A 26,618-nucleotide genomic window follows, 5' to 3' on the forward strand; every position below is an offset into this window, starting at 1 on the left:
TTGGGTCCTGTTGACCTTTCGAGTGTTTGTCACCAGATTGAGCCACTCATGGGGTTGCCTTATGGGTGATGGAATAACATATATGCTTTGAAATGTGATGTCTTTCTTGTCTATATGTCCTTTAGCCCAGCAATATTTAACAGTAGAGAGCTATTGAGAATTATATGGCAATGTCTTTCCTTTGTTTTGTTTTTCAAAGGACAGCTTATCTATCACAACATTTCCTTTTGAAAACAATCTATTGCAACATTCTTAAATATCATCATAAATTAATAGTTGAGGGGGCAAGTCGTCCAATCCAACTGATTGGTGCCAAAAATAAGGTCGGGTGTCTACGTAGGCAGACTGATGTAGGTAGGTGTGAAATTTTTATGATGGACCCACATGAGTAATTTTTTTGAGTGAAACTTGCTTAAATAACAGTTGAATTGAAATTGCTCCTGAACTAGAATACCTTGGATAAGTGGTCTTTGGGAGAGCTCAACAAACCACGATTCCATTTAGTTTAGTGTTAGCTCCTCTGCAGTCGTGGAACGCGCTTCCTTAATGTTAGGAGACTCGGTCCCTCAACTACGGATGTGGTTCCGTAAGCTACAGATCTTTGAGTCTGCTTTGCTCCGGCATTCTCGCTTCCATCCTAGAGCTCCCCACTCTCCTGTTCCTGGTAACAATGGTTTCACATCATATGCTAGGATCTGATTTGATATATGTGGCATGATTCACATGTGATTAGGAAGATATACTAGTAAAAAGTTGGCTCTTTGTCACTGATGACCATAACCATAAGTGCGAGATGCTAGGTAGTTAGGTATTTAGGATCTTATAATCTTCAATGGGACTGTGAAAAGGCACAGAACAAACAATGTTGCGGAAATTTTTTATTGGTGAGTTTTATAATTTTATTACTCCCAATAAAAGCATTAAACTATGAGCTCTGAATTGGATTCTCTATGAACATAAGAACCATCTCATGTAGAAAAACAGAAAATATGCATCCAAATTTTGAGTTATATACCATCCATGTATCCTGAGAGGACGTTCGACTTGCATTCCACGGTTTCCACCAAATAAAGTTAAAATGGAGAGGCATAGGCTCTCTTTTTCAATTAGATGAAGAGGTGAACTCTTATTTATTCTAAATCTCATAAAGCATGAATTTTGCTTCCATATATATATATATGTTCTTTTTTTTTTCATATGTAAACAACATTAAAGTATGAATTATAAAGAAAGCCTAATGTGGCCTGCACTCCCAAAGACACCACCTCGACTTCATTGGCATCTCTTGGAGCATATGAAATTAATAATACAAATTTTTCCCAATAGACTCTAGATATTTTGTGAAAATTGTCTAGTTTGCAAGGTACTTGTGAGACACTTTTTAATAAGTTTAACAAATTTAACAAATCTTCTTCAATTTTAACTGGTCCTTCGAAGCTCCGGACCAAGATTTTTACTCCTTCAAGAGCTGCATTGGTTTTGCATCTTTCTTCTTTAATGGCTACAGAAAAAGTATGCTCACTAGTGGATAAAGATTATCGTGCGTTCTCTTTTTAGTCAATTTATTTTGATGGATTTGTGAAGTCGGTAATGAGTCATCGCTCTTACTTCAATTTTGAATGGTCTTAATAACTTCTTGTAATGTATACCCCTTTGTTGTTTTTTATAAGTCATTTCTTGGATCCTTTGTATGTGGGATGCCTACAGCATTTAACATAAATTGCAATTGACCTTACATAATTCTTTTCCAGGCTTTGCCACCTACAGAGATCAATTTTGTGCCATTGAAGCAGGTAAATATGTGCATCATTGATATACATTATATTTTGTTTGGTCATACTAAGTTACAACTTGCAAATGCTCTATGAAGAGATACCATTACCTCATTTTGTTTGTTTTCAAGCCTTCTCTGTAATTCTTTTTTTTTTTTTGACCGATCTCATCCTTCTAATATCCTTAACCTAGAAGTCAACTTTGTTACTAATTAGAGTTCTATTTCTGTGATTATTTTATCCAATTTTTCATTTTTTGTGGTGAAGAAATTAGCAGTGAGAAGCATCATCATAATTATCATTGGAGCCTTTTCCCAACTTTTTGGGGTTGGCTACAGAAGGCAGTGAGAATGCAATGAGTTGTTATTAACTATTGTGAAAATCTGACTTGTCCATTTGATAAAAGCATGGCTAGGGAATATGACCAGGCAATAATTGTTCTTAATCAATGTTTGGTTGACTGATTATGCCCTTGAACAATTTCGGAACTGCCTAGTCATTTGGTAACTGGGAGTTCTCTTATTTTTCACTAGTGTTATGCAAATGAAAGTTTTGCTCTGTAATTTTGGTTGCCACAAATGCTTTGTGTTTATTTGTTTCAATTAAAGGGTTGCTGTTCACATGTTATTTACTGTTAGTTGAGGACATTAGGGATCTAGGAGATCCTTGGAGGATCACAGTTCACAATGCCCTATTGGAAGCCAACTAAGATTAACAGCACATCCTTATGCAAAGCTGTGTCCTTTTTGTTGTTGCTTTACCCTCTTCTCTTTATATCTTCTTCCTCTTTTTTCTCTTTTTGCTTCACCATTTCTGGCTACGATCTTAATTCGATATGCGGGTTCCCTGCTTGCAGTATGTCTTTGTTTGGTCTGCACTTATTGCTGACTTCATTATAAGTCTTAAAATTCCCTATATTAACTCTTAAAAAAAAATTACAAAAAGGAAGAAAAACTTCAGAACTAAAAATGAAAAGGTCCAACAATTTAAGTTGTGGTGGATTTGGTGCCCAGAAAGAATATATTGTTAAAAAAAGAAGAAGAAAAATTTCAGAACCAAAAATGAAAAGGTCCAACAGTTTAACTTAGCTTTGCTTGACAGATGGTGGTGTTGCTTCGCAACACATCCAGACCATCTATGGGATGCTGTTATTCACTATAGGTTCCCTTGGGACAGTTCCCAAGGGTTGGGCCTGGGATTTTAGAAGATTATTTCCCTAAACGTCTCCAACTTCATGCAAAACATTCGTTTCAGAGTAAGGGTGGGATATATGGTGAGATTTTGGAAAGAGGTATTGGTGGGTGAAAGAAGCTTGGCAGAGTAGTGGCCAAAACTAACATGAATAGCAACCAATACAAATGCCTGGGTCACAGAGACCTTTGAGGTCCAAGGGGCTATCATTGTGTGGAACCCTTGCTTCATGTGGGCTCTCGATGACGAGGATACACATAATATCCTAGAGTTACTTCAATTCACACTATGGTCCCCAACAAACTTTGGCATTTTTTCGGTATCCTCCTTTTCCCAGTCCTTGGTAGTTCCCATGCCAAGTACCTTCATTTATGTATGAAGCATGGATTACCCCATCCTACTCATTGTCCAAGCATTTAATTGGATGGTATTGTCCAAAGGAGCCCTCGGGGTCGACCTGCTAAAAAGAAGAGGATACGAAGTTGCCAACCATTTCTTACTTTGTATGGAAGCGGAGGAGACCAACAACCCTCTCTTCTTACTCTACGTGCTCGCCGATCACTTGTGGGCTGCCTTGCTTCAAATCTTCAAATGGTGTTGGGCCATACCTCAATCCATTCAATAGCTCTTCTCAGCTGCTCTATTGACTGTGGCATGAAAGGCATAGCTAGGCTTTCAATGGGAAGGAAACTGCCTTCCAAGCCGTTGAAGACCAAATCAAGGTAGCCATCATAATCTGGGAAAGAAACTTCAAAGGACTTTGAACTGCCTCATTGGCTGATTTCACCACAAACTGGAAGGTGACAATATCTCACAAACCTGCGCCCATCACGAGATCTCACCTCTGTCGCTTGCCAAAGCCTTGATGCATTCAAATAAATGTGGATGTATTTTCCCTCTGAAATCCGGGATGAGCAGGATTCATAGAGATTTATAGTGACGATCTTGGTAACACTCCCTCCATATTTACCTGCTGCACAGGCATTAAGGACTCTAAATGGCAGTAATGGGCCTTTTCCACTTTGGTAGTGAACAGGGATTGAAAAAATGGTATCATTTGGGCCTTAGGGTGTCAACCGTGCCCCTGGAGACTGTAACACCTATTTGACCACATATTCTTCTGATGTTGCCAATCTCCAAGTGGTCTTCACCCACATTTTGTGGGAGGCCAATCAAGTGGCCAATTCACTAGCAAAAGAAGGGGTGGCTGGGGGGCCACTGGGCTTGGGTAGTGTCATCAACAGCCCACTGCGGCAATTGAGGACTTCACCTGCATTTTGGTCACCGCATCTCACTTTGGATACCACACTGTCTTCCCCTTCTTTTCTTGTCATAGTCATACCCATCCTTTTTCACAATGTAGGTTTCTGTAGTTCCTTCTCTTTGAATCTGTGTATAGAGCACCCGATTTGTGGGCTGCAACATTTTTTGTTTTGTGTTCTATAATTTATTTATATTTTACATATACACTGACTTCTTTTAAAAAAGATCAAATACATATTTTTGAATAGGAATCATCTACAAAGAGACCATTTAACTTTTGTTCCTAGAGGTCACAATCATTTTTATTCCTTAAATTTCAAAATGGGTGGTTGTAAGAGTGTCGTTGAATAGACACAAAATTACAAAAAAATATTCTTGGACTTCGTAACTCACCAAAGCCATCCAATTTGACATTTAATGAGTGAGAATGATTGTGACCTCCATGTACAAAAGATAAATGGTCTCTTTGTAAACAAACCCTTTTGTATATTACTGTTTAGGTACTTATATATGAGAATGAGTTATTATTCACAAATTTTATTTGAATAAATTTTTGTATATATAATAAATATATTTTTAATTTTTAATTTTGCATCTAAATATTGTTTGAAAAATATGCTTAGTCTTTCTTTTTTAGTATTTCTCCATTTTTATATATTGTTGTATGGGGGTTCCCTAACTAGGAAACTCCTAGCAAGCAACGATCCCATGCTCCTACTCTAGCTCTTGCTTCCAATAACTAATTTAGTACTCCGATTAAATGATCTATACCCTTAATTACAGTGTTTGCAACTTCAAAGCTAGGGTTGGATATAGGCTATTGAAGATTGTTCTAAATCTAAATGTATGGAGCCTATCTCACTTATATCGTTCTTAGGGGTTTATGAAAACATTCCTGATAGCATAAACCAGGAACTGTGTATTTGAGGACCAAGGATATGCGTGAAAGTTGGTCAGGATATAAATGGAGCACACAGATAATGTTCAGAGCACAATTTGAGTTAACTTGGTGATGAGCCTTAAGAGAATCAGGCGATTCTACAACTTTGTGGATGTGAAAAATGAGATTGAGAGAGAGAGAGAGAGAGAGAGAGAGGTTCCAAGTTGTTTCATACCCTTTTCAGATTGGTGGGATGATCTATTCATTTCCCATTTGTATATTATAATCAGGGTATAATATATTATAATTAGGGTAAATATTATTACAAACAGAATATATTATAGCTAGACTCCTTTACAACTATGAAATTACAACAATGGCCCCATACTACTCCTGCACATCAAAATTGCAAGACATGACTTCCTAAGGGTATAATATATTATAATCAGGGTATATTATTACATTAATACTTTTACAAACAGAATACATTACAACTAGACTCCCTTACAATTATGAAATTACAACATTGGCCCCATACTGCTCCTGCACATCAAAATTGCGAGACATGGCTTCCTAACAACCCTTGTCAATCCACTTGTTTGATCTGTGGACACCTTGGCCTGAAGAAACTAATGTTTGATCTTCATCAATGCCCTAGTAAAGACATCCGCAATCAGTGTTTCAAAAAATGCTGGGTGGCACTTAGGTAGTCTAGGCCATCCAGCGCCTAGGCGAGCCCCCAGAACTTGCGCGACCCAGTAGAAAGGAAAATGTCTCTAGTATATAACACATAATCCATAATCTATATTTCCATGAATGAGGAGAATTTAGATAGTCCATAATCCATATTTTCATACAATGCTAGAACCATACAAGCATACACACAACAGTTAGATAGTAGAAACTAGAAACTAAAAAATAAGAAAAAGAAAATATACAGTCTAAAGCTCAATAGTCAACACCAAGAGTCAAGCATCTTCATTTTTTAGTCATAATTACCATCATCAGAAGGAGTTGGGTAAGCCTCATCATATGCATCAGATTCGATGCCATCATCATCAAAGTCATCTCCCTCTTCAACGTAACGATTGTCCTCCTCTGTTTCTTCTGAATCTGTCTCTTCCTCCACTTCTTTTACCTCCCTCTTACTCTGTGCAGATGAGGTCCTAGGAGTCTTGGCTGCTTTACTTAGTGCCTCTTCACCTTTTTCTTTCTTTTTGTGCTTCCTTGAATTCAAATATTGTATAATCTCCTCCCAGGTAGCCTTAGGGACATTTTTACATAGGGCAACATGCCCCTGAATACTGGTAAGGTGTTTCTTGAACCAGTAAATACCCGCATTAGTATCTTTTCCACAATAATTATACCTAATACGATTTTTGTCATTCGGATTCGGGTTGTGATCATACTTCCAACCCGGATCACCACTTCTAAAAGAACCTGGAGATATTTTCATAGAACAAGGCTCATTTTCTTCCTTTTCTTGTTCTACTAAATTCAAATATTGTCTAATATCATCCTAATAGCTCCAAGAACTTTTTTATAAAAAGCAACATTCCCTTTAATACCGGCAAGTTGTTTCTTGAATCGGTTAATACCCCCATTGGTATCTTTTTCCCAAAAATTACACCTTATTATCGTTTGGTTCCGGGTGATAACCATACTTCCAACACGGATATCTCTTCTAGCAGAACCAGAAGTAGATGTATCTAAATAATAAGGATTTTGTTCCTATTTCTGTTTTACTGAACTCATGTATTGGTTAATCTCCTTTTTGATACCAACAAGATGTTTCTTAAACCAGTTATACCCTCTTTTGTATCATTTTCACAACAATTGCATCTTATACAATTTTTATCCAAAGCATTTATGTTATATCCAGATCACCACTTCGACTAGATCCTGAAGAAGACATCTCAAAATAATACAAGCAATCTAAGAAATAAAATTTTGTACTTCTTTTGATTGCTTAATCTCCAAACTTCTACCTCTAATATGTTTTCTAGTGGTAAAATCTTCAAAAACATAATCTAATAGGCTTAAAAAAACTCCAAAACTAAATATAATCTTAATGGGTGATGTTTGGATTCATTTCCCGTAACTTTGAGAAACACTTCGATCTAAAAAAAATAACAAATACTAGTTTTTTTTTTTTTTTTTTTTTGAGGCTTCTCTCTCTAAAATGGCTTTGGTGGGTTTAAGTTTCAAATGAACCTAAACACCTTTAAAAACAATTTTTTTTCAAAAAAACCCACAAAAGCCCCTCAACAAGGGCATTTCCGCCTCTAGATGGGGTGCAGGCCCTGGGCGCTCGCCTAGGCGGGTGTCCTATTGCCTTTGCCTAGTTTTGCCGCCTAGGGTAGGTGAAGCGCCCGAGCCTTCTGGATCGCTTTGGTGTTGGGCGGTTCACTTTTTAAGTCATTATCTACAATCTGATTTTCAGTACCAACAAACTTGGCTTAAATGTCATGGTCTTCTACTTTTCTCGAAAAGCTGTTGATCTATTTCTATATATTGTTTTGTTTTTACATGACTCATTGGATTCAAAGATGTGTATTACGCTTTGGTTGTCACATTCACAATACAATAATGAACCAATGGTGTCGGATTCACTTCGAAGTCTTCTTTGGTTTGATGAGAAAAACAAAGCCATTCGGTGCTTCGGGCGATTCGGGGAAGACTTCATACTTTTTTTTTAATTTAATATAAATAGATTAGATATTTATATATAAATATATAAAAATAGTGAAAAAATAAAAATATAAACTTCAAAAATAAAATAATAAAGAAAAACTATTTTTACCTAAATATTTATTTTCTTCAACCGAAAAAGCCGAAGCTTGGGCAAATCGACTCGAAGTTGACCTAAGCGGCAACACCAGGCCTCGCTTCGCTTTGGTCTAGGCCTAAAATCTGATGACTTCAACCTCTTCGGCCGAAGCAAAGTGGATCTAACAGCACTGAAATGAACTCTAGATATTTTGACCAAGTGAAGTGAGAAGGTGATGAATCCACACAATTTTCGTTGTAATAGTGTCCACTGATCTATATTCAGCTTCAGTACAACAGGTAAGATTGTTAAGAAATGCACAATATTCGGAACTAGACCTTTTTTTAGGATCTCTTACCCAATTTGCACGCAAAGAAGCTACTATAACAAAAGGTTGTTGATTAGCTAAGTGTGAAAAAAGGAAAAGAAAAGAAGAAGAAGAGAGATTCTGGTTAAAGGTGTGGCTATGTGGAACTAAAGGTATTAAATTCAAAAAAAATTTCTTTTACTTTTATTCCAAATACTTGAATTCCACTTACATGGGTCACAATATGTTGCTGGAAAATTAAAACAGTGCCCTAGATACAACCTAGGACCTTTATTTTTACTGCCAAGAGAAATAGAAACTATCTTGGAACTTTAGACTAACTTATTACATTTTTTAACACTACAAGTTTGTGGAAATTTACAGAAAATAGAAAAAAAAATTAAAATTAATTGTAAGAATTATTGGAAGATGCCTGAAGTTACCAAACTAGGACTTGGTACACTCCACACCCGATTCCCTGACCAATGCACACTTTTTATCCTTAAAGTGTTACTGGATAGTCTAAGATAGGGAAGATTTGTAGGCAATCTTTATCTAGGGTTTTAGAGAGCTTAAAAATAAACTAGGATTTATACAAACCCTGTGGGAACAAATTAGGGCTGATCTAGTAAGTTGATCTCTCTGTAAGGTGGTCTTTTCTCTTCTTTCAAAAATACAACAAAACTGTTTTTAATTTCCTCTTCTTTTCCTTTAAAAATAAACTACTTAAAATAAAACAAGACAGAAGGAGAGAAAAGAGTATGCGACTCTCTAGCATGGAGAGAGGTTGGCGTGATGTCCAAAAGAAAATAGGAGAGAGAGAGAGAGAGAGAGAGACATGAGAGAGAGAGTGCTTTCTGTTTTCTTGTGCGTGGAGGAAAGGGAAGAGAGTGCGTGAGAGAGAGAGGATCTTTGGGCGAGAGAAAAGATCTTTTTGTTTAGATCTCAAATAGGTCCAAACTAGGTCTTTAAATAGAAGTAAATCTTGAAGAAAACCTATCCCCTAGTTTGAATAGGATTTGCCCTATCTAATTTACGACTAAATCTTTTAGGATAAATTGAGAGATTTAATAAGAGTCATCCATCCCAAAAATCAGCTATCATGGTTTTGGGTGGAAAGAATAAGAACCTTATCCCCTTACAATTTGACCCTATCCACTCCTATTTAAAATACATCCAATAAAATTTAAATTTTATACTTTTTAAATTTGAAATCAAACTTATATATTTCCTATATAAATATTATTTAGATTTCTTACAATATTGGGAAACCATATCTCATTAGATTTCCCATTTTAGATTTAGCAACTTTAAATTTCAAACAAATAATGGGGCGTGCCCTATTTTACCAAGAAGGGGGGTTTAAAAGTGGCGTGCCACTATTTTACTAAAATAGTCGTGTGTTGCATGCCATCTATTTAAAATATTTTAAAAAATGTAAACTATTAATAGAGGGCGTATCCCCCTTGTTCCACAAATAATGGTGTGCTACTATTATGCTTTACAAAAATAGGGCGTGGCCGCTAGGGTGCACGTGGTCCCACATGTGTTATTTAAAGTTATGAAATTTCAGAAATACCCTTTTATGAAAATCTACAGCAGAAAATAATATTATAAAATTCTAAAAAAATATTTAAAATAAAAACCATTTATAATACCAAAAAAATATATACTAGGAGTGGACTGATACCAATGGGTCAAAATAAGCGACACTAAGGGCACTCAACTCGCCTAAAAAACTATGATCCATTACTGTTTTCTTATCCAATCCAACAATGTCTCTTGACCCACAGTCTCTTTACAGGGGCTCATGATTGGCTTGTCAAAGTTGGATGATAAACAATGGGACCATAATCTTGGAATGTGGATTTCAATTCCCCCCTTTAAGAGCAAATCAAGCATTTTTCACCAAAGTGCAAAGGAGGCTCTCTCAATGCATATGTACACAGGTCCTTCTAAAGGGCTGCTTCCCATACAATTGTCCTATGTACATGCCTTGTGGAAGTTTGTTGAGGATTTGACCTTGCTCTCCTAGGTCTACAACCCTGCACAGGAGACCACCACACAGTTCTTCTGGCATACAAACATGACCGCTGGGTATCTCTCCGACCTCAACAAGGGATGACCTTATGCAAACCCTTCTCAGTAGTGCCACATGCCCAGGGCCAAGGGTTTTTGGACAGAACTAGGGGCATTAACCACCCAACTTTTGGTCAGTCATCACACACACTCGCATTAAAGTGCATATTTCACTATACACATCATTTTTACAAGCTCTTTAGGCCTTTGTAGGCCATAAAACCCAACATATGGGTCCCCTGATTATGCTGAGAATATCTTTTATCCTTGTTTTGATACCATGTGAAAAATGAGATTATATTTTGGAGAGAGAGAGATAAGCTGCTCATTGTTCCACGCCCTTTTTAGATTGGTGGGACGATCTATTAATTCCATTTAAAATATTATAGCTTTAGGGCATGATATTCATTAAAAACCTAGAGAGAGAGAGAGAGAGAGAGAGAGAGAGCGAGAGAGAGAGAGAGAGAGAGAGAGAGAGAGAGAGAGAGAGTTGTTCCAACCTTTTTCAGATTGGTGGGACGATCTATTAATTTCACTGTATATATTACAGCCTTAGGGCATGAGATTGCATTAATACCTTGACAAATACAATGCATTACATCTACATGCACTTACAGTTATAAAATTATTCTCTTGCACTCTCCTACACATCACTTCCTAACAGTGAACGTGGTAAATATTTAATGCGAGTTGACTTAGATGAGTCCCTAGTAGTCTCATCCTTTTGGTAAAAAATTGTGATTCTAAGTAGTGAAGGAGTAGGAAACCAAACAAAGATTTCACATTGAGTTTGAGTGAAGCCAGTGTTATAAAATTGTCAGGCATGTGATTCTGGGTGACAATACCCTAAGATCACATGAGGCTTGGGTTTTTTGTAGTTTCTACACTTCATATATGTAAGATTGCCTGGTTCTACTTGACCTCGCGTTAATCAGACCTGGGTTCATGGTTTCGAGCCCTTGGTGAGTCAGCGTGCGAGTCTGACTTTTTAGACACTTATTGAGGCCATTGATCATGTATTATGGAGTTGTTGGGGCCTGTAGACATGTGATCCATTTTATTTGTTTGTAGAGGTGCTATGGTGCATGTGATGCACAAAGGTAGGAGGTATCCCGTTTATTGGCCAAATGAAGAAACATATACTTATGGTATGATCGCATAGATTGGGATTATAGCATCTCTAGAGCCAACTTAAGATACTACATACAACTTATAGTATTCTCTCGCTCACACTCTCGCTCTCTAAAATTAATGGTATACTGATAAGGTACTTGTGACTTACAGCATCTTAAGTTTTACTTACAGCATCTTAAGTTTTACTTTAAGTTGTAACTTAGTGAGATAAGAAACTACAAATAATATGCAAAGTGGATCTAAAGAAACCCTATGCTCACATAGATTGGGTCTTTCGATATCGGGCAATGACTTGATGGTTTTGGTTCGAGGTAGAGGAGTTAAATCTATGGGTGTCTATCCTCAACACAATTTTGAGTCTTAGCATATGGAAGCCCAAAGGGGCTGCTTTCAAGCTCCAACGGTAGCATACAAGGTAATCCTGTATCCCCCTTTTGTTCCCTATTGTTGGCAATGCATTTAATGTTAGCAGAAGCCTATGATGCTCATTTAATGACTGGATTTAAAGCAACCCAAGGAGGAATAACTATTCACATCTGCAGTATGCAGATGACACCTTCTAATTCTGTGATTCAGAGACTAAACAGCCAAATAGTTTGTGGTTGTTTTAAGATGTTTTAAGGCCATTTCTAGACTTCAGGTCGTTATTAACAACACCAAACTAATTGGCAATTTTATAAATGTTGCTGCTATGAGAATTTGTGAGATGCATTGGACGAGGAAGAGTGATAATCCCCAATAAATATGTTGGTTTACCTTTTTTCCCCGTCAAGCCCTAAAAGCCATTTGGGATGGAATTATTGAGAGATTTGACAGAAAGTTAGATTTATGGGAGGTCAAATACTTGTCCGTGGGCGAAAGGGTAACATTGATATGGTCATAGGATAGAACTGATAAAGTTCACTTTATCTAATTTGCCAGTATATGCTATGTTCCTTTCCTCCATTCCAAATCGCTTTGCTAACCATTTACATCGACTTAAATTTGTGATAAATTCTATATGGAATGGCTCATTTGGAAACCAAAGAATACATTTAGTGAGCTGGAAGAGGGTTTGCAAGTCAAGAAAAGGAAATTTACTTTTTTTTTTTTTGCTTTTCTTTTTTTTAAAAAAATTATAACAGATGATACTGGGCCATGGTCTGAGTTGTAATCTTGATTTGTTTTTCTGTGTTTTATGCGTTGATTCTCATAAAAAGAAGACCCTTCTCTGGGTAGGTAGGAAAGAATTGCTGATCATTCATTCTTTTTGTTTCTTTGAAAAGCATTTGTATAATGATTCCATAAGTATATTTTGATATGTCCTAAAAGAGATCCCAAAGTTTGACACCATTAATGGATATTGCTTACTTTCAGGTGAAGAATTTCAGAGCAGATGAACTCATGGACTTTTACAAGGTAAGTATGGTATAAGATTTACTATGTTGATTAAACAGGGCATTCTTGCACTTTTGTCCTGTGCATTGAATCTGTAATTGGTGCCGGCAAAGTTTATCTTTGTCTCTTGTTTATTATTATTGTTGTTAGTCTTGTTGTTGTCGTATTTCCTTCTTTTAGGTTAAGTGTATATTAAAGTAGCTGAATGTGAATGAACCTTGTACATTTGAGTCCAAGGTTTGATGCTTAACCATGTGATCTTGAGCCTCATGCAAATTTTTGGGAAGTAGCTAAATTAGTTTCGGGTTAGTTCCATGGTTGTCTTAAAAGCATTAGGTGATTGCTTACTCATGGTCTTTTTTTACCGTCTCCTTTGAGTTTTATAGTTTCCTGGTCTCTAATGTACTGTTTTTTATATTTCTTGGCAGTCGGATATGAAACTGAAGAAGTTTCTACATATAATTGAGAGTTCCCCTGTATATCCTATCATATATGATGCGAACAGGTATGTTGTGTTTCCTAAGGTATTGATAAAACCTTATTTGCTTGTCCATAGTTTAAGATATTTATTGATCATTTTTTATTATCTACTTCAAAAAGGAGAGTGCGTGAGCTACAATGAGCACATAGATTGTGAGTGTAGAGAGCTAAAATCTCTCGATGGGAATCCTTAATTGAAGTCCGTCCCAAATCATAGGCTCTTCCAGCCTTCCCCACACTAGTGTCTAGTTTGGTAACTATTCCTTCCTTGAATGGCCTCTCTCCCACCGAAACCTCTTAGAATTGCAATCTCCCATCAGCAATTACTCTACATCTTTAGTTGACATGTTAACGGGTAGGAATGGAACCCTTGACATCATGGCTCCGCCACCATGCCCACCTAAGCCAAGGGGCCAATTCCTTACTCTATCCCATCCCTGTGCCCTAACCTAACCTCCCAAATCTGTATGACTTCTACTGTCAATTTCTCCATCCTTAACCTTCTAAAACACTTGATAGCCTTAACCGTTCCAACAAAATTGATGTGTATAAGCCCGAACCCTCTTCCTCGTCTGGGACACAAAAGCTTCCCCCCATAATCTAGTTAGTCAGTTCAACTTAGGTATTTTTCAAAATCCCAAGTGTCTAAAACCTCATTTTCTCAAATCGTCAGTCTAAACATCCCCAAAATTCTCTTAATCCTGATCTCCTCCCCGCAATCTCATGATCCCTTAACCACATAACCTTTTTGCCCACCCCACACCAAACCAACGCCTAAAGAGCGCTATTAGGAGTTTGTCAATCACCCTTTTAAGACAAGATTAGAGAGGAAAGGAGTTCTCTACTTAAAGTGTCACTACTGCATGAGTTTGAGCTGAATGGAAATCTTCCATGGTGAGTTGCAGAATTAGCGAAGGGGGAAAATGGCTAATTTTTTGTTTTTTGATGAAGGGGAAATGGCTATTCTCATTCTCATCTCAACCTCAGGCTTAGCAAGCTCTCATGAATACCAAGCTGGATATCAAGGGAGCTTCGCTCAAACTAAATCCTTGTTCTATGTCTTTCTAAGCTTTGAAAATTCGTAGGATCTAGGTTATGGTCAATGGAATTCCAATGCGCACATGCCATTAAGAGGTTTTAAAAGAGATGGATAAATGCATGCAGAGGTTGTGTTTCAATGGATTGGAAGTCATTTGGATCTCTAAAACTGGGAGTGGTGCAAAACCATTAGGAGTGCTGCAAATATTGGTCCAAACCATGATTATTGGGATTTCGAACCAAGGGGTTGATTCTGCTTTGGAATCTCTCTATTGTGTCCCATGGAAGGAAATCTTGCTCCTCCAATTAAACTTGGAATCTTGATCCTTCCCTTACAAGTGACGCAGAATCCCTAGCATTGCGTTATAGTATATCAATATACTATAGTATAGTAGCATAGTATTGTAGTATAGTATAGTAGTAGGATCTAGCAGTGTGGTAAAGTATGGTAGTATACAATATAATATATAAGCATAGCATTGTAGTATAATATTGCAATTTAATATTGTATGGTAGTATTGTATAATATAGTGTATAATATACTGCCATATTAGTTAAGTGCTCTTAGGGGCCTCAATTTTTAAATAGATGGAGTTTGGTCCTATATAGTTTTATCATTCAATCCCTATTAAGTTTTGATTGAAGTTTTCATTGAGCTCCCCGAATATTTGGGATCGAGATCCTTAAATTTCAAGTTCTATGGACCACGATCCCTTATACAGGGAGTTCTTGGTAGTCATGATCTTGATCAGATCCTGGTAACTATAGTTCAAACCATTGATCCACATGCCATTCCGAGTACTATCCCACCTTGATTTGTATTGCTCTAACTTCAGACATCCCACACCATGGTCAGTACTATAGTGGTCACTCGAAGTCTCCAACCATCTTAGTCTTCTTCCTAGCCCTAGCTATCCTTGACAAATGCATAAATAGCCCAAGTTCTCCCCTCAAGACTCTGAAGCTGATCTTAACCATAGAGTGGATCATGATTGATGGTAGTCGGTTAGAAGCAGTATTGAAACCCTAACAAACAGAGAAATTCTAAGCTCGTACCATTTATATGGCAACAAGTTGGGGCCCAATAAGAAATGAGCTAATGAGAGAAAGCAACTTGAATCTCGGAGTCCATGTTTGCTGCAAAATGTCTACTTGGTGCAATACTTAAATTCAAATGATGGTGACCTTTTGAATGCAGAATTTACAGACCTGAGTGTTGATACATTTGTCATCTCACTCAGAGCGAGCTCCCTTCATCTCAACCATCCTTCTTGAGGCATTGGGCAATCCCAATCTATTGTCCTAACCCTACTCCACGTAAATCACATTTGCCCAATCGCATCCAAAGCCTTAGCCGCTCCAATCCCCAATATTTATTCAACCATCTCAAAATCCAACATTTAGGAAAGACTTTATTCTTGGGACATCACAGGTGCCTTATCATCCTGCCAGATGGTGTGCCCTGCTCCTAGAACTTATCCTCGAATGCTGATTGGAGACACCGACCTTGCTTCCAGCAGTGCCATTTTCTCTCTTGCATCGTCATGGGAGTGAGTGACCATGTTCTTTAAAGCCCATGGTACGGAGACCCCCCATCTTGGAAGGCGACAACTCACCTATAAGAAAATCCCTACAAGAAAGCGTCATGGGAGTGGGTGACCATAATCTTCGAAGCCCATGGTACAGAGACCCCCCAGCTTGGAAGGCGACAACTCACCTATAAGAAATCCCTTAGTGATTCAAAAAGCGGAATCAGGCCTAGGCGGTCCGAAAGGCCTGGGCGCATCCCCCAAGCCTAGGTGGCCAATCTAGGCGGTCAATTCCTGGCCGGCCGCCTTGGCGATACGGAACTCGCCTAGCGCCCAACCCTGGGGCGCCGCTCAGGGGCGGAAAAAAAAATTCGTGAGGGCTTCTTACATCATTTTTTTTTTAAACCTAAACCTTGTTTGAGTTAAATTTAGAGAGAGAAAACCACCAAAAAACTAGCTTATGGCGAATTTTTTAATACCTAAGGGTTAGTCAAAGTTAACCAAAATTGATCAAAACATCACCCATTGGTATTATATTTACTTTTTGATGTTTTGCAAAGTTAGTAGGGGTTTTAGAAGATTTGAGTATTTAGAAACATCTTTGAGGTGGAAGTTTGAAGATTGAGCAATCAAACTCAAAGAAAGTAATTTTTTTTATTGCTTTAGTAATTTGCATTATTTTTGAGATGTCTTCTTCGAGATCTAATAGGAGTGGTGATCCCGGTTGGAAATATGGCTATGACCCAGATCCTAATGATGATGAATGAATGTTGATTGTTGAATAATTATTAAAATTTGTTACTTTGAAGTTTGAACTTTGATTGAAGTATTGAACATTTGAACTATTGATGATTCTTTTGAGTCTTCAATTATTACTTTCATAGTTTTATAATTTGGTTGGTTGGAATAATTTAAGTTTTACTTGGATATGGATTATGGAGTATGAACAGACTTATGGATTATGGTTATGCTTATGGAATGTGTGCTAAATGCTAATATGTAGTATAATTTGAATATAACTGATAGTTTGATACTCAAATAACTGCAGAATCCTTATTTGTATTCAATTGGGCCGTCCAGGTTTTGGGCGCCCGCCTAGGCGCTGGGCGGCCTGGACCCCCCAATCCGCTTAGGACTGCCTAGCGGTTTTGAAACACTGAAATCCCTACAAGAAATTTTGACACTGCCAATTATCTCAGAAGTTGGTGTCAGCCCTCTTCTCTCTATCAACATGTGGCACCAAGCTCCAGCTATTCCCTACAGGGAACCATCATAGCTACCCTCTTGTTCCCCTTGTCTTACCCTGGACAATCTCTTCTATCCCCAAGACAATCCCTCTCGATATCTTAACTGTCCATCACCCTTGATTTAAGAGGCATATTGTTAACACCCACGCATTTACCTTGCGCCCCCCCCTCCCCTGCCCCCTCTTTTTCCCTGTGATGCAGATTAGAGAAGATCTGGTCCATTCCTTTAAAGGTTCTCCTGTGATTATCCCTGATTAATCCATGATACTTTCTTCCCTCCCCCCTCTCTCTCTCTCACTCCCCCTCTTATCAGCCACTTGTGGAGCAAAAAGCTCACATGCTTCCCATCACTTGCCCCTATGAAGCATGGATCCTCCCATCCATTTGCTCCTTGATCAAAATCCAGATCCCTATGGAACCAAAAATATGTGCCCCTGTTCCTTCTTATTCTCTCTTTTCCTTACCCTCTTTCTCTCTCTCTCTAAATCAACTAGTTAATATGCAATTAAGTTGACTGACGAAGCTTTTGAGGCCTATCTAAATGTGGGAATTAGCCCAAATCTTCTCACTCTCAACCCCCTCTTTGTTACTGGAACACTAGGTCTCTAGGAGGATGCGTTGCACATGTCATCAACTGGAGTCCAATCCATTATTCCCTCAACCATCTATCTTCCACGAGTGATTTTAGAAGACTTGAAGGCCCATATGAAGAGCCTCCTCAACCCCATGTTATCCCTTTCGCTCTCCACATGCCTCCCCCCTCTCTCTCTCTCTCTGTCTTGTACCCCACCCTTCTCTCTCTCTCCCTCTTCTCAATCTCCCTCTTTCATGTCCCCCCCTCCTTTTCTCTCGCATCAGACCATTACCAAAGTTCTATATCTATTCTTTTATATGTCCCGTATTCTAGAATCGATCTCCCTCTCTCACTCAGACCATTACCAAAGTTCTATATTGGTTTCACTATTCTTTTGTATCTCCCATATTCTAAATTCAAGCCTCCATCTTGTGTCTTTCTTTGTCATCCCAGCTTGCTCTGAGTCTTAGTTAATGCTTCCCATTCTCTTTCCATCTCATATCCCCTCTGGCCTCCTTCTCACCTCATTCCTGCGCTCAATTTCTTCGTCTCTTCCTCTTTTAAGTCTCAATCATCTCCCCGCCCCCCCTTGTCCATCTTCATTCCCTCCTTCCTCCTTCCCTTGAATTCGTGCTTCCAAAAGCCTCCTTCTCCCCATCATTGTTGGAGTAGTTCTTCCCAAGCTCACTCCATTGAGACCACAGAGGAAACTCTCCATCTCCTTCCCCCCAGGAGGACAGTCTGATTCCCTACCCTTCAATTCATGCCTCAAGCACAATGGAGTCAGCAAGGTTTTTGATGCCTCTGAGTCTTCTCAGTCTGAGTCAGAATCAGACAAAATGGAGGGCGACATAAATCTTGTGCTAAAGGCAATGGGATTTGAGTATGATGGTCTGGCCTCTAATATTAGCAATGCTAGAGTAATATGGAGAAGGTTACAGAGAGGTCCCTGAAACATCACCTATGACAAGCAGGAATCCTTCCTGTGGGTGGTTTCCACTCAGTGGTCTTCCCTCTTGGGAGACACAAGCAGAAGGCACTCACCTAGGCGCGTGCCGCCCCCGCTTTCCCCCAACCCTTTCCATCATGAGGGTTCTAGCATGGAATGCCAGGGGTCTTGCGACTCCATCAAAAAAGGGCAGCATCTAGCTTCTCATATTCCTACTCACCCAATATTGAAACCAAATTGGAACCTCCCAACCTGGGTTTAGAATGTTGTGCTTGGGGTAGAGGGGGTGCTCTTAGCCCATGGTGCTTCAGTTGGGGTCTTGGTTGTATTTATATTCAATTTTATTCAAAAGGAAGATTTTTACTGTGTCTCTCTATCAATGTTTGTTTTGTCAAAGCTGGCCTTTTTTTTTTCTGTTTTTTTCTTGTCTTTTCTTTTTTTAATGCAATGCATTGGCAGTACTGTCTAGTTCTTTTCTATGTTAGGATCTGGTAGACATTCAACTTTTAACTTTGCAAGTTTATGATAGAGTTGCTGAGATGAAAAATAATACTTGTTTTACTACTTGCTCCTTCAAATCATGGTTGTCACTTGTTCCTAGAATGTGCAAGAAATTTCTTTGACATAATGCTCGCAACAAGCTTCTTACTTAACCTTTTGCGGAATAATTTTGTTGAGGGCTATTTAGCTTGTACTCTTTCTGAAAATGTATCTTTGATCACGTGTTTTATTTAATTTGGCTTTACCCTTGCTTTCTACAGGACGGTGCTGTCCTTACCTCCTATCATTAATGGGGCACATTCTGCTATTAGTTTGAAAACAAAGAATGTCTTCATTGAGTGCACTGCAACTGACCTGACGAAAGCCAAAATTGTTTTAAACACAATGGTAGTCATGATATAGTATGAAATCTGTGCTACTGTTTTTCACATTGAGGAACTTTCTTTAGATGTTGTTTTATGCCTTCTTAGTATGTTATTTTTCTTTTGTTTTGGCAAAGGTAACCATGTTTTCAATGTACTGTGAACGAATATTTGAGGTTGAACCAGTTGAGGTGGTGGGTCCTGATGGAAAATCGAGCATGTGTCCTGATTTGTCAGTGTTTGAAATGAAGGTTCCCCTTTCTTATATCACTAGCTCAATTGGTGTTTCACTGGAAGCAAATGAGGTAATTGCCATGGTTTTTATACTATGTTTCTCTCTCTCTTCTCCCCACACCCGCCCCAGGGTAATGATGGTTCATTAACTGCTTGCAACAATACTTGTGCAGTTCATAGGATAGACTCTTTCGTGGCTTTTCTACCTGACCAATTAATCTGCATCTGAGTTTGTTAGATCTATATCCGTTTTGTCTTAACGTGATTGATATTCGAAAAATTTCTTGGAATGATTGCAATTGGATACAAGTTACCTATCTGTAGTTGTCATGCACTTTAATTTTCTACTTGTTCTGCATTGGTCTAGGCCTGTACTTTCAGATGGAATGATTTTGCAGAGTACGCATGAATACAGGTGGGGCTGGACCATAATAAAAATCTATAATGCAATATATTAATGTTATAGATGCAATTTGTCACCTGTTAAAGTTCCTTATGAGACGGTTACGATGTTAAATAAAATTTAAAAAAATGTTAAATGGATGTATGCGTGGAGTGGAATGAACTGAATGGTTGTTTTTTCTCGTAAGTTGGTCACATACAGAAATTTTTTTAACTAATTGTTTCATGATTGAAGATGGTAAGATTTCTGATAATGACGTTTTGCGATGGGTCTTCCAAGGAGCTTCTTGTGAGGTGGGACTTAATGAAATAGGGATGTGTGGGCAATGATATAGGAGTCGAAGGATACATCTTTTTTGGATGGTGAGGAGTGGAGAAGAGGGACGGAGAATGGGTTGTGTTGGTCATCTGGACATTTCTAAGTTCAATAGAAAAGGTAGGAGCAAAGATAGAGGTAGCTAGAGTGAGCATTTTCTTTTCGGTTGGCGACTTAATTTCTTTAATTGTGTGGAACTGTACATGTGTATCTCTTTGACAAACAATCAAAACGAAATCGAGGAAAGGATGGTCAGCTTAAGTCTGGGCTATTGCGACCATTAAAGCAGTTCAGTTCATTCCCTGTCTAGCCAGCAACTCTGCCGCCTCTTCTGACTCCCTTCAAATTCACAAGCTCAAATTGGACTCCTTCCAAGTTCAGGGTGGGTTGGAGCCCTTGGACAAAGCTAGGGAGGTTCTTGGATTCTCTTTTCAGGAGAACAGGGTGCATCTGCATTAGTAGCACCCCTCTCCTGAATCTTTGAGAATATAAAGAACTGGTTCCCAAAGCTGATGAGTCTTTCCTGGTGCTAATTGTTGGCAGAGAAGCAGAAAAGAGAATGCACAAACATGTAGAAGTCATTCATTTTCTTTCATGACAAGGATCGGAAACTTCACTTTCAGCATGCAAAAGGGGCATTTACTGTGGAATATTTGATGAACCTGGCAGTCCACAAGTCATTGTGAAACACAATAATGTTGGAAATTGGTTTTAAGTGCCAAATGCAGAGTCTGTGAACTTTAGTTATTTATTGATAGGGTCCTGTGTGAGGTAGGCAGCATGAAACTTTGCCACATCTTTTTATGAATCCTGAACCTATGGCCTGTGATAGAGAAAAATGGCGGAACCGGATCTGTATAGCCGACGCCAAATAATTGGGATAAGGCTTGAATCATGATGATGATGATGACTGGCATCCTTGAGAAGAGGCTGTGCAGTTGGTGAAGGAACTGGGTGGGAGGAGTGTGGAAGAAGAACCTACGTGCATGCTAATGTGGAAGGGTGGGGCTTTTCTTAGCGAGAGAAATCAGTGGTGACTTTGGGTAATTCTTTTTCATTTCGAATTATACAGGATCTAGTAAAAAACTATGAATGAGAAATTGGAGGGCCTCTCCGAAGTAAAGAAAACTTCTATGCACACCCCCTGAGGGAGCTGAGGGGAGGACTTCTATAGAAAACAGAAAGGGTGCATTATGGATATATGTGACAGATGGTTGAGTTCAAGAATTGATTGGTAACTCGTCTCAGTGGGATATACCATTCCTGGTAACCATCTTTATATTTAAATGATATTGATGAAAAGTGTTTTTCTTATTATAATGTTGACGTTTAATTATAGTAATAAGAGAGAAGTAAAGAGAACTTCTATGCGCACCCCCTGAGGGAGTTGAGGGGAAGACTTTTATAGAAAACATAAAGGGTGCATTAAGGATGTATGTGACAGATGGTTGAGTTCAAGAATTGATTGGTAACTCGTCTCCGTGGGATATACCATTCTTGGTAACCATCTTTATATTTAAATGATATTGATGAAAAGTGTTTTTCTTATTATAATGTTGACGTTTAATTATAGTAATAAGAGAGAAGTAAAAAGAACTTCTATGCACACCCCCTGAGGGAGTTGAGGGGAAGACTTTTATAGAAAACATAAAGGGTGCATTAAGGATGTATGTGACAAACGGTTGAGTTCAAGAATTGATTGGTAACTCGTCTCTGTGGGATATACCATTCCTGGTAACCATCTTTATATTTCAATGATATTGATGAGTAAGTGTTTTTTTTTTTTGGATACTGTTGACGTGTAATTATAGTAGTAAGAGATTACAGAGTTTGAGAGAGAAGAAGCTAACCACAGAGGAAAGCACTAAGCACAAAACCCTTATGAAAAGGGGGATGAGAGAGAAGAGGCTAACCACAGGCAGAAAGCATAGAGTACAGAACCCTTATGAAAAGGGGGGACGAGAGAGAGTAGAATAAAAAAGCCATCTTTTTAATAGTTACAATGAACGAGACAAAGCAACCAGAAAAAAGATGTTGATCCCCAAAAATTAAGGATGAACTTGTGCTACTCCTGCCTTAGCAGATGTGTCTGCTGCTAGATTTCCTTCCCTCCAAATATGCCTCCACGAGACGCGCATATCCCTGCAAAGATGGTGAATCTCATAAAAAATATGAGCGATGGTCCATGGTGGGGTAGAGAATTTTGACGTCCAAGTGTTTACATTATTGGAATCTCCTTCAATACTAAAGCACTCAGAGTGGAAGGGAAGAAGTAGCTTGATCCTTTCAAGAAGCGCAATTGCCTCCACCTCCATAGAATATGAGTGACCTATAAATTTGCATAAGGATACTATGGTAGAGCCTAGGTGGTTCAATTCCAGTAGGGCTTGGGTTTTCGAGCAAACAACTGTCAAAATTTAGTTTGAAGTTCCCTGGCTCAGGAGGTCCCAAAAAGACAACCGAGATGGACGCTGCCTGGTATGCCATAAGATTGAAGTCCAATCCAGGAAAAAGGATGACAGGGGGATTCCTTTGAAGCTTTTGTGATTGGCTGCCCAAAACACAATGGAGGATTTGAGCTTGGTAATAGTATCGTATCAGGGGGAGAGCTCTCCTTGGAAAATTCTATATTTATGCTCAATCCAAATAGCTCGAATAGTGGCTGCCACCGCTGATTTCCACATTAGAATCCTAGGCTTGGACCAGGGATAAGGTTGCACTGAAGTAAAGATGAGGGCAATGGAGGCAGGTAAAACCCACTCCACATTGAAGAGGTCGAGTAATTTACCCCAAATACTAAAGGCATAAGGGGCAGTGCAAAAATAGGTGCGCGAAGGTTTCCTCGTCCTCCATACAAAGAGCACAACGATTAGGTATAGGAATGCCGTGTCTTCGTAACAGGTCGACAGTGAGAACCCTCTGAGAGAGGGCAATCCACATGAAGATCTTAATCTTTGGAGGGGTAAAAGAGGACCAGGCTAAGGCAGTTACTGATGGGGGTGAGTGGGGGAAATGTTGGCAATTGGGTGAGTTTAAGTTAAAAGGACGAAATAGTGACAAGTCTTGAGGCATTTGAGGTCCAGATAAGCCGATCATCTCCCTGAGGGGCAAGGAAACAGATGTGTAGGGTTGATGAGAGTTCCAAAAATAAAGAGTATCAAGGTCATTGAGGAACTACCTAAAATTTCGATTCCAGAAGCGAGAATGTCCCGTGGTGGTCATCTCATCAGTAACTGTAGCATCAGAATAGCAGGCTAACAAAAAGAGGGTTGGGTAACAATCCCTAAGAGTTTCTTGTCCTAACCAGAGATCAAGCCAAAACCGGACTCGGTTGCCTGTCCTCAAATGTAAATGAATGCAAAACTGGTAAGATGAACAAAAAGATCTCCAGAAGCCAGATGATCGATTGCAAATTCTCACCTCGGGGACCCAAGGCATAGAGGGGATGCAATATTCTTGTCTGATGATTTCGATCCACAGGTGGTCCCTTCGGGTGGCAAGACGCCACCACCACTTACCAAGTAAAGCAAGGTTATGTTTTTCAAGATTCTGATACCAAGACCGCCTTATCTTCTGGGAAGGCACAATTTGTCCCGAGAGAGAAGATGGAATTTTTTATTACCCCTTCACCAGACCAGAAGAATCTACTGAGAAGTTGTTTAATCCGAGCGCTCACCGCAGCCGGCACGTGAAAAATGGACATTTGGTAAACATGGATATTTGCTTTAATAAGTGTTAACCTTCCTCCCCGCTTTACTTTGTCCTTCTGATTGATGAAATCTTACTATGGGCAAAAAGAATATATATGTATATAACATTAAAAGAAGGCCGTAATGTATGTTCACGAAGCAGCTTTTTCATGCCTTTATAATGTATCTCTTTCTCCTAGGTTGTAGGTCTACTGAACAGAATGCAACTGCAATCTGATAAATCAAAATCAAATGATGGGTCTTGGGTTATCCATTTGTCTGTACCACCAACCCGAAGTGATATTCTTCACGCTTGTGATGTGATGGAGGTATGAGATAGCATCCTGATTATGTTCGTTCTTTGGCTAATCTATGTTTCATAGGTCTTGCAATTCATATTGGGATCTTGTATTCTGGTCTCCGGTTTGTTTGATGCTTACTTGAAAATGATGTATTATTAATATGATAGGATGTTGCAATTGCTTATGGGTACAACAAAATCCCAAAAACGAAGCCAACCTCATTGACCCTAGGGCAGCAGCAACCGTTGAATCAGGTCACTGATCTCTTAAGATTGGAGGTAATGAAGACTAGTGTGTATGTTCCTATGAAACTATTTTTAGGTTTGTTTATTTTCTTTTGTTTTATTTTATTTATGTGTTTCCATACTGGACAGTGCATTTGGTCTATTTTTATCTTTCTATTGATCTGTCAAAGTGTCTCTCTCTCTCCTCTTGCTCTCTCTCTCTCTCCTCTTGCTCTCTCTCTCTCTCTCTCCTCTTGCTCTCTCTCTCTCTCTCTCTCTCCCCCCCTCCCTTCCCTTCACACACACATATATCCATATAGTTGTTAGTTAGGTTCAGATGTCATATTCACTGTTCCTGTCAGATGTTTTTGTTGCAGTATTGTTCTTTTCAATGAATCCTATTAGTTACATAATGTGGATTGTGCATTCCTAGTCATACATACTAAATTCATATTATGTAGGAATTTAAGCCATCATTATGCAATTTGAAAAGGCTAAGTTGATCCTTGTGATACATACAACAAATAGGGCATTCTACTGATGCAAGATCTGCTTCAATTTTCTCTTTTAGGTTGCAATGGCTGGATTTTCAGAGGTGCTAACATGGATTTTATGTTCTCACAAAGAAAACTTCTTGATGTTGAACCGTAAGGATGATTCAAAAATGGCAGTTGTCATTGGAAATCCTCGTTCTTCAGATTTTGAGGTTTGCTTTCTTGTCAGAACATCTGCATTTTATTCTACATGCCCGACTTCGCAATTGAATTTGTGAATTTCGTTTTCCGTTCTTGTCTCATAAGGTGATGACACCAAAAAAATGGACAAGAGAGAAAAGGGTAACTTCTCTTTTTTTTTTTGGGAGATAAGTTCTCTATAATTGCATTACACATAATAGTAGAATTTACAAAAAGTGGTGACCCAATTGGTCACATGACACAAGTCCCAGAGGTTCCAAAAAACACAAAACCAGCTGCTAGAATGGGAACATAAGGCTTCGCAACGGCGCAGAAGCCCAAGCGGAAGAGGTAAGGCAGGCCCCTACGAGAAAAGAATCGTGTGAGATTAAATCTTGCATTACCCCTAGCTGAAATGACCTTCACCCATGCCATGAGCACTGTCACCTATTTGCTCTTAGCATAACTGCTTTTTCGGGCTTTCTATTTCAGGCCTTCTGCCATGCCACAAGTGCCAATTTCTTATGTAGACCACCTCCTTCTCCTCCTCCCTTCCCCTCCCACTGCTCCCCCACTTGTCTGTTGTCATTTAGCTTGAGCGTTTCTAAGGACCACAAGATTGGAGGCACTGCATTAGCAACCTTGGCACCAAAGAGAACATGGCATTCTTTTTCACCAATTCTGCATTGTCAGTTCCTGCCATATGGATGCTCCTCCCCTTTTAGGGCTTCCATATTTTCTATAGGATTATTAGTACTGCTTCTGCGTAATTTTGAGGACTCTACCTGATGATGAGCATATGATTCTCTTATGCTTTCCTATTGCAACTGCAAAATCATCACCATTTTCGATCTTCCAATTTCAGCATTAGTGGCATCTTTTTCTCGCAGATTGCATCATGAGTCACAGGCGGTTATTAGTATCAGTATTACTGTCTGGCATTCCCATTTAGGTTTCATAGGAAATCATATGACTCTTATTTGTTTGGGTTCTATTCACTTCATCTATGTATTCCATATTTTTATAAAAAAATTGTTGTGGGTGATCAGGCTGATGGCTGCTTGTGAGAGGAGTTATGAATATTCTAATTTTTTCTCTTCAGCTTTGTTAGTGTGCCAACCATGGATGATTTAATTTCTAAATATAATATAATACTCGTGTTTGTATTTTTTAAATCTCATATGGATGGGGACTTCCATTGGTGCCTTATAAGTTAGAGAATCTCATGAGCATGCACTTCTGTAATAACCTTTTACAGACGCCTTGTTGGTGGGTGCATCTTGCAATTAAGAAACATGATCCTTAAGAAATCTTGTGCTTGTGT

At 38.8% G+C, this 26,618-nt stretch overlaps 1 protein-coding gene across 9 annotated transcripts in view; it reads left to right on the forward strand.

Annotated features, from left to right (window-relative positions):
- The window catches only part of LOC18443681 (tRNA synthetase beta subunit family protein), a 51,556-nt gene that overhangs the window by 11,123 nt on the left and 13,815 nt on the right, over positions 1-26,618 (forward strand). For 5 of the 9 annotated variants that reach the window (XR_016055920.1, XR_016055921.1, XR_002282514.2 and 2 more), the window contains exons 8-15: positions 1,752-1,793; positions 12,753-12,794; positions 13,202-13,278; positions 19,352-19,478; positions 19,591-19,758; positions 24,295-24,423; positions 24,564-24,674; positions 25,192-25,326. Coding sequence is in view for 3 of the 9 variants with exons in the window: in XM_006853863.4 (XP_006853925.1) it covers positions 1,752-1,793; positions 12,753-12,794; positions 13,202-13,278; positions 19,352-19,478; positions 19,591-19,758; positions 24,295-24,423; positions 24,564-24,674; positions 25,192-25,326 (831 nt within the window). In the remaining 6 variants the exon portion in view is untranslated. Of the gene's footprint in view, positions 1-1,751; positions 1,794-12,752; positions 12,795-13,201; positions 13,279-19,351; positions 19,479-19,590; positions 19,759-20,054; positions 20,112-24,294; positions 24,424-24,563; positions 24,675-25,191; positions 25,327-26,618 lie in introns of those variants that run through there. The other 4 variants (XR_016055924.1, XR_016055922.1, XM_088867398.1 and 1 more) reach the window with 2 other exon arrangements.

This window comes from Amborella trichopoda, chromosome 5 (genome assembly GCF_054954075.1).
Source record: "Amborella trichopoda isolate Santa Cruz 75 chromosome 5, AtrichopodaSantaCruz75HAP2 v2.0, whole genome shotgun sequence".
NCBI classification, from domain to species: Eukaryota; Viridiplantae; Streptophyta; class Magnoliopsida; order Amborellales; family Amborellaceae; genus Amborella; species Amborella trichopoda.